This window comes from Saccostrea cucullata, unplaced genomic scaffold (assembly GCF_032062105.1).
Source record: "Saccostrea cucullata isolate Sc308-1 unplaced genomic scaffold, CSIRO_AGI_Scuc_v1 ctg1375, whole genome shotgun sequence".
NCBI classification, from domain to species: Eukaryota; Metazoa; Mollusca; class Bivalvia; order Ostreida; family Ostreidae; genus Saccostrea; species Saccostrea cuccullata.
In genome coordinates this window covers 199847-208657 of record NW_026926358.1, presented here as the reverse complement: position 1 = coordinate 208657, position 8811 = coordinate 199847, and the positions used below count along the sequence as shown (strand labels likewise).

General features: G+C 34.8%; 1 protein-coding gene across 1 annotated transcript; it reads left to right on the top strand.

Moving 5' to 3' along the window:
* Window positions 1-1558: 1558 nt before the first annotated feature.
* Window positions 1559-7076, top strand: LOC134271458 (growth hormone secretagogue receptor type 1-like). The gene is made up of 2 exons (XM_062753653.1): window positions 1559-1745; window positions 6066-7076. The coding sequence occupies exons 1-2, from the start codon at window positions 1559-1561 to the stop codon at window positions 7070-7072; spliced, it is 1194 nt and encodes a 397-aa protein (XP_062609637.1). The 3' UTR covers window positions 7073-7076.
* The last annotated feature ends 1735 nt before the right edge of the window (window positions 7077-8811 follow it).

Sequence of the window (8811 nt, the reverse complement as noted above, 5' to 3'; positions counted from 1 at the left end):
AAAAAATATTGAGGAACAATATTTTGCGGCGGACGTTTTTGTTTTAGAGGGAAAAACTATCAATTTTTCCTCTTTCGAAGTATTCAGTATTGTTAAGTTTTCACTCCAATTTTTGCATGCAAGCTACACACAGAGTAATTTTGTGGAAAGAAATGTTCCATGCTGGTCCTAAATTATAATATATTAAATCAATTATCATTAAATTTGGCATCATATTTGGCAAATATAGCAAATATATAATGAAAGTTTGTTCAACAAAGTTGCCCAAATTCAGCTTAAAATTATCAATTTCTTCAGTAATATATAAAAATTAAAATCATTTTCTGAATATATAAGATAATTTTTACTATCCCGATTAAATTCAAAAAAATTGTTATTAAGTCCAAGATTGTACACACAAGTACCCTAAAGTTGACATCAAGAAGATGCTTGAGTTTCTGATTGACAATATCTATGTGGTTTTTGGAGACCAGGTCTTCCTACAATCTATTGGAATTCCCATGGGAACCAATTACGCTCCGTTATTAGCAGACCTATTTTATTTTTGTATTCACATGAAGCAGAATGTATGCAAAATTTTATGTATGAAAAGAATAAAACACTTGCTGTGGCTTTCAAGTCGACCTTCAGATATATCGACGACGTATTGTCAATTAACATTGGTAACTTCCATTCCTACGTCGATACGATGAATCCAGGAGAGCTTGAGATAAAAGACACCACAGAGTCTGACACATCTGTTTCATACTTGAATATTTTACTTGAAAAAGACATTAATGGTAACCTAACAACCAAGTTATATGATAAACGTGACGACTTTAACTTTTCTATCGTCAACTTTCCTTACTTATGTAGCAATATACCTTCATCACCTGCATACGTAGTGTATATATCTCAATTGATTCGATACTCAAGAGCGTGCTCTATATATGAACAATATCTGAAACGATGTAAATCATTGACAAGCAAGTTGATGAAACAAAAATATCAGCAGTCTTGTTTAATGTAATCATTTCTTAAATTCTATAACTGTTGTGAAAATAAAATACCTCAGAAATGGCATTTAAGTTTCGTCATATTTCACGTCATCAAAGGGAAATAACCAGAAGTTTATGATTTTGCAATATTAAGAGTTGTTGTTCTTTAAAATCGACTTCAATGGAACTGTTTAAAGTCATCTTATGTCGATTCGATATATCCTGATTAGCTTTGCCTCGATTGACAATAGTTTTCTTGGGGTGAAAATTTTCAATGTTACACTCAAATATATGCAATATCTATATGATAACATACATCATCCGACAGCTCTAACCGGTGTTATTTACTTACAGAGAAATACATAACAACATATCATATTAATTACAGTACACCCGACGACAGCTCCAGTGGGTATTATCGCTTTCCATGCTCACCTCTCACATAACACACCAGGCACCCTTGGTGAACACCATATTATCCAGTTTGACGTGGTGTCCCTGAACAAAGGTAACGGGTATCGGGCGTATGACGGCCTTTTCATAACGCCTGTATCGAGAACTTACGTTTTTACCGGGGTATCATGTCAGATCCAGGTGATGAGGTATACACCCAGCTCATGAGAAACGCCGATGTGCTGGGCACACGTGACGCGGACTCGACTAGTACAGTAGATTGGGATTTTGCCACAGGTATTGTTGTGGCAGACATTAATCAAGGAGATCACATTTATGTGCGTACAGGAGATCAAACACGCAAGAACTTTCAAAGTATTCTTCGGAGCAGAACATCTTTTTCGGGATGGATGTTGAATTAATATGAAAATAAAAAAAATTCGTATTGAAAATATTGTTCTTGTTATATTCATACCTACATATTTTATATATAGATTTTCTTGCTTTGCTTCGCTGAACAAAGAGATGCATCCATGGGCAGAATTTGAAATAAATTAACGATGGAATATCTCATTTACAAAGATATTTTGTTAAAAACATTCTGGTACTCTGAATCTGATATTAAAAAGATGCTTGAATTTTTTATTAAAAATATCTATTTATTTTTTGGAGACCAGGTCTTCCAACAATGTATTGGAATTCCCATGGGTACCAATTGCACCCGTTATTACATGTAGCAGACCTATTTTTGTAATCATATGAAGTAAAATATATATGTCCAAAATCTTAAACGCGAAAGCATTTCATGTATCTTCGATTTGACTTTGAGATATACGACAACGTATTGTCATCTAACAGTGGTTATGTTATGTCCATTCTTATGTCGATGCTATATACATGTATCTCGGTGAACATGAGATAAAAAGATGTCATAAAGTCTGACATATATGTAAGACTCCAAGGTCCGATGGTTACGCCAAAGTCCGATGGTCTCGCCAAACCCCGATGGTCTGCGCCAAACCCCGATGGTTTTTGACGGTACGGATTCTAAAGTACGATGGTCACGCCAAAGTCCGATGGCTCGTTTCCTATGAGACACGTTGCGCTAAAGTACGATGGTCTGACACGCCAAAGTCCGATGGTGTGGAGAAACAATCGACGTTCATGACGTCACAATAATTCGACGTCAATCTTTGACGCCGTTTTCCTGCATTAAAATGCCATAATTTTCGAATTTATCCTTGCATGTACGCTTTTATTTATTCATTTATTTTTTGCGTATTGCTTACATATTTGAGAGATATTAGGATAACTCCTCGCACACCACTCAACGGATTAGGGTATTCCTTTTAATTGCTTTGATTTGGATAAGTCCTTGCACACTAGTCGAGTTATTAAGGTTAGTATCGCACCTACCCAAGATATCTAGATATCTATATAGTTGTTAGGCCTACACACTTTTCGAGCGATCAGGGTTAGTTTCACAACTATGCGCGAGATAATAGTTTGTTTTCGCATTGTGATAATTATCAATACTTATTTATAACCTTGGCATGATGAGGCATTGTAGTTTGGCAGATTAGTACTATGACGTCATAAACGTTAATTGTTTTTCCGCACCATCGGACTTTGGCTTGTCAAACCATCGGGGTTTGGCGCAGACCATCGGACTTTGGAGTCTCATCGCACCTTGGAGTCCTACATATATTTGGATATTTTACTTGAAAAAAGCATTAATGGTAATTTTACAACCATGCTCTATAATTAATGTGATGGCTTTGACTTTTCAATCTTCAATTTCTCTTACTCCTGCAGAAATACACCTTCAACACCTGCATACGGGATGTATTTCTCTCAGTTGATACCATACGAAAGATCATGCTGTACGCAGGTACAATTTCTATAACGAAGTGAATTGTTGACGAAACAGGTTGATGAAATAAGAGTATCGACAGTCTATTTCAAAGTCATCATTTCATAGGTTCTATGGTCGATACAATTTATTACCTTGTCAGCAAAAACAATTTATCATAAGTCAAATCCGCTGACTGATGTTTGTCATACTCATTGTTAGGGGATTATTTACACAATATTTGCCGGATTTTTCCGTTATTTCGTGAGCACACGGCTGTTGTCAACGGTAGGCAGGGGTATCCCATTCCTGGTTGAACTTGGTTATATTTTAGGTCCTTGCACTTGTTAGCTCTGCTTCTATTTTGTATTGTTTAATGGACTGTGCTTAGCTTGAATACTGTTTGTTATCTCCATATGTTGCATGGTGATAACGAATTGTTTTCAAGCCTAAAGTCAAATTAAACAATTCTTTTATGAAACAGAGCAAATACATATACGGACCTCCAAAACGTCAGAGATGGGTTCACATAATTATTCCATGGAGGAGTGAGGATCGACTTCAGGCATGTTCAACATGCACAGTGTGCTTCTTGTCATGATCGGGAAAACGAGACAGAAAACCATCAGCAATCTAGAAATAATGCCATATTTACAATTTGGACAGACAGTGAGGATAACTGGTCGACTAGGAATATTTACTGGTTATGCCTAACATTTCGCCTATTTCAGTAATTTTGTTGTGCATAAGACTGATGAGTATGATATTTATATTGGTGTTTATCGTCAGGTTTTACTTTTATCTTGTTGTACACATAAGTTTATCTCTTTCGTGTGATCTAATTAAACGGACACAATTCACCATTGATGTAACTCGAATAGATATATCATTAACGACTAGAACAAACATGTAGTGCATTTGAAATCATCAACAATAGAATAGGATTTTTCTAATTGTAAGCACGGGAATGTTTATAAGCAAAATTTTAATTTCTCGATATTGTAAGTATTTTTGTTATGATTTATTTATATCCTTTATTTATTTAACAATGCATCGAAATGAAAGCAGTGATATATTACTGATGATAAAAGTTACATTCATATTTTGGAAATTTAATGTATTTGAAAAATGAATTACGGCAACTAACTCTTTACGACTTACAGAACTGTGACGCAACATACACGTAATGTTCACATCATAGAAATATGACGTTACCTCTTCCCTGCAAGAAGGATATGGAGATAACGAACAGTATTCAATCTCAAAGTCCATAAAAAATACAAAATAAGAGCAGCAAAATCGGACCCCCGAAACATCAGAGGTTGGATCAGGTGCCACGGAGGAGTGAGCATCCCCTACCGACCGGTCACACCCGCCGTGTGCTCCTTGTCATTATCAGGAAATAACGGAAAAAATCCGTAGTCAATTTAATTTAGTGTATAAATAATGGACTAACAATTGGTATGAAAAACGTCAGCACTTTGAAGAATGATACAAGTTTCTCATAAGATTATCGTAAATTATTAGGACGGAATTAATTTAACAAGTAGAGCTATTTAAAAAAGCTTACCGCCTTAAGCAACAAACTTAAGAAGCGAACATACATACACCTATCAGGCCATATTAATTATTCTTCAAAATTTCTTGGCTTTGTATTCCATTATTAATTTTTTTTAGTGGCATTGTTTGTAAGCCCTACACACGGAAAGGGTAACGTCTCCGATAGAAAACTACACAGACATAGTAAAAAAGAGGCATCAATGTTGGTTTAGACAAATATGACTTTCATCATTAAGTTTAATAAATAGACATTTTTTATTGACACTTTATCTTGCTTACTCCTCAAATAAAACATAACTTTTAAATAATTTCAACGTTAGAAAGTTCTTTTCAAATACTGACGTAAAATAAGGTTACATCTAATCAAGTTTTATTCTTTACTGAACTTCAACAATATTTTGAACTAGTTTGAAAGATAAATATGTGTTCTTCAAACTCTCCTTTCTATACTTGACCATGAACGACAATTTCCAGTTAAAGGTTTTCTTACAGTAAAAAATAAACAATTATCTAAAAATACCCCTTTATTTTTAAATACATTAAGCACTCGAGGCTTGTCGGAATGATGGAATGTTTGAGGACTAGTAAATCAGCTGAGACTTTTCCCGCCACTCAATTAGGTCATTATGTCCTTATCATCAGGTCAAAGTCATCATGTCCAGGTGTTTTTAGGCAATGAGTGTATTTGTTTCAATATTTTCTGTGTATTCGATAGCAGAAGGTAACAAAATATAGAAAATATCATTAATCACCTCTAACAAACACTGTGAATCGAGACTTTTAGTGGTTATAATTTATTAACTGAAAGTCTTAATATTTTAGTCACAATAAGTAGGATGAAAATTCAAAAATAGAATTATGAAGTCAGGACAGTTGCTCATAGACATTATAAAATGATTGTAAAAATGGAAACTTGGATCGTTATCAATTGATCTAAACAAGGTGATGTCAACAGCATAGACCGTTTGTAACAATTAACATGTGCCATCATTCACTTGTCAAAATAACACTGCTAAAATGAGATTATTCTTTTATTTGATGGATTCTAGATGTTTCGGCTAACAATCAACAGTTTCTTAAACATTTGTTTTTAAATTCATTTTCATTGGACTATCTCTTTTTTCAGTAACATGGATTATAATGGATCTTTCACCATGATCTGGAATAGTTCCACGAACAACACTATTATATGTACGTTTTACTTTCTTATTTTTTTACATACTTTGAAAAAAGTCATTAATTGTTAAATGCATGCACTGATGATATGGAATTATATTTTTTAGTTAATCCACCGGAAATATCGATTTGGGGATTCTGGGTAAAACACGTGGCGACCCCTATTGTTACTGCTGTCGGACTAACAGGAAATACTTTGTCTTTCTTGGTGATGTGCTACTCACAGAGACTGCGCACGCAATCGTACAGTCAGCTTCTGTGTGTATTGGCCGTCTTTGACAGTCTGAATTTGTTAATCAACCAAATAGAGCTAGCAGATGAAATGGTTGTTTATAAAACCGGGCATCAATCCAGCTTTTACACAGACCTTCCCAACAGTGTATGTAAGATTTATAACTTCTTAAAGCACGTTTTCCTCCTTGGTTCATCCTGGCTAATTGTGTGTTTATCAGTAGAAAGAGTCCAAGCTGTGTGTTTCCCATTCAAAAGAACATTTCTTCGTAGAAGGTTTAGTGTTGCGATTCTCGTAACAATAACTATCGCCATCTTGTCCTTGACACAGATCTTTCGGATTCTATTTATAGAGAATGTGAGAGGATACTGTATGGCGGTACAGGAGTACCTATCCCTCTATGTTTATCTACATCAGTACGGCTATCATCTGAGTCTACTGTTCGCTTTACCCTGCGTCATTGTCCTGTCGTGTAATTGTGCGGTCATCTACAAGATTTATGTCATAAAGAAAGAGGCAGGAGATGACTCTCCGCCATCTTTAGGCAGCACGAGGAAGGCGACAACCATGTTACTATTGATAGGCTTCGTGTTCATCATCACCATGTTTCCCCAGTTTGTGTGTACGAGTATCCTTCTGTATTACACAGACGAAAGCAGGATACACATTGGTCAGCACATCTTGTTAAAGATGAGACCATATTTAGAGTTATTTTCAGTTGTCAGTTATACAAACTACTGCATTAACTTTGGTATTTATGTTTTGTGTGGAAGATCTTTCCGGTTGGAAGTATGTCGAATGTTCAAGTGTAATCGGCGGAGGAATATCTTTAGGGAAAAGCAGACGAAAAGAACAGAGGAAGTGACGCCTTTACAGGGATAATTGAATTAAAGTGGACATAATCATCAGGAACATCTTTTTTTATGCGGCATGTCGACTCAACTATTATCAATGTAGAAAAAACATACATTATACCCCCAAAATAGCAATATACCCAGTGTATATACACAAAGCAGACGAAAAGAACAGAGGAAGTGACGCCTTTACAGGGATGATTTACAAGAGGAGGAACTTTCGTCGGTCCGAATCTTTTCATGAGCAACCTGTCGGTGACAAAATGCGAAATCAATCAATTAAACTGTGAAAAGAAAAACACTTCAATTAAAGGGATATATCACCAGGAACATCTTTTCTATTGCGGCATGTCGACTCAACTGTAATCAATGTAGAAAAACATACATTATACCCCCAAATAGCAATATACATGTCCCCAGTGTATATACCTTGGATTGAATAACAACATTGGACAAAAAACTGAGAATTATGCATAGTCAGAAGTCAGGGTCCAGCCTTTTAACCAGCAATGTCAGCTGTAACCAAAACATATTGTTTATGCAGTCTTTCTAATATGTCGAAAATGATGGATATTTGTTTGTATATTGCTTTTTAAATTTATTTTCAATACGATTTCTAACGTATTTTTTTATGATCCAATCTATTTGACAAGGGGTTTATGTTTTCTCATTTATATTCAGCGCAACATTTCGGAAATTCTTGGACATAATTCATAATTGAAACGAGGTCCTGTTTCCAATGGAAAGGTACCGGCTTCCTCGTATAAGATCCTTATAGATGGTTGGCTTTAGTGTTCATTTCCCACTTAAGTACCATCACCGGTAATGACGTACATGTATCTACTTGGGACTGTAAGTGCCTGCTTCTCCATGGCACCTGATCCCAGCACTGGTTTTTAAGAAGTCCTAATATGTAATACTACAACAATTTTTAAACCTTGATTACCGTTCATAATCTTATATTTTATTTCTTCAATGATTGCTAAATGCATACCATCAATAACTATCAAAATAATCAACTATGTTTAAGAAGAATCAAAACAAAGCATATATTTCATAAAGTTTATTTTTTGTCTATTTATGATTAGTTAATTTTCTTTTTCCTACTGAATCAAAATCAACTAGGAACAATTTAAAAACCGAGTTTTACCCATATTACAGTTTGTCCAGGTTGTCACAATCCTCCTAGGGAAATATTGACGGCCTGTTATATAGACATTGAATTTATATCATTTCACTTTCTTAGATTTCCTTTTTCTTCCATCCTATGTTCTTTTTGGATCGTCTACCTTAGCTACGGATGGAAAATGAAATTCAATATATGCTCTACAATGAGTGTCATACACAGATTTAAAAAGTTAACATCCTCTATGAGTGGATAAGGAAATATAGAAATCTAGAAGTGTCTAAGGAGTGGTCACTATGTTTCCAAAGAAGTTTGGACTATCTAAAGAAACTTTTTTCATAAAATAAAATAATTCTGTCTTCAAATGTAATTATTAAAATACCGGTACAATTTACTGTCTAACGTCACAAATCAGCAATACATGTCACATATTTCTGTCATGTATCATTACAATCATTTAATTGATATCTTCATAATATTTTGTCTAAATGCATGCATTAAAAGAATATAACTTATTGCATTCACCTGTCAGACAGTCGATCTTTCTTTTAATGTATCTGTATACATACACTCCGGCGTCCATTGATCCGATCCAAAGAAGGTGGGTTTTTTCATCATAACATATACCCCTTGGTCTGTAT

Coding starts and splice junctions, on each gene's coding strand:
- LOC134271458 (XM_062753653.1), top strand. CDS start 1,559: ATGTCAGATCCAGGTGATGAGGTATACACCCAGCTCATGAGAAACGCC. Junction 1,746..6,065: donor AACACGCAAGAACTTTCAAA/GTATTCTTCGGA, acceptor TATATTTTTTAG/TTAATCCACCGGAAATATCG.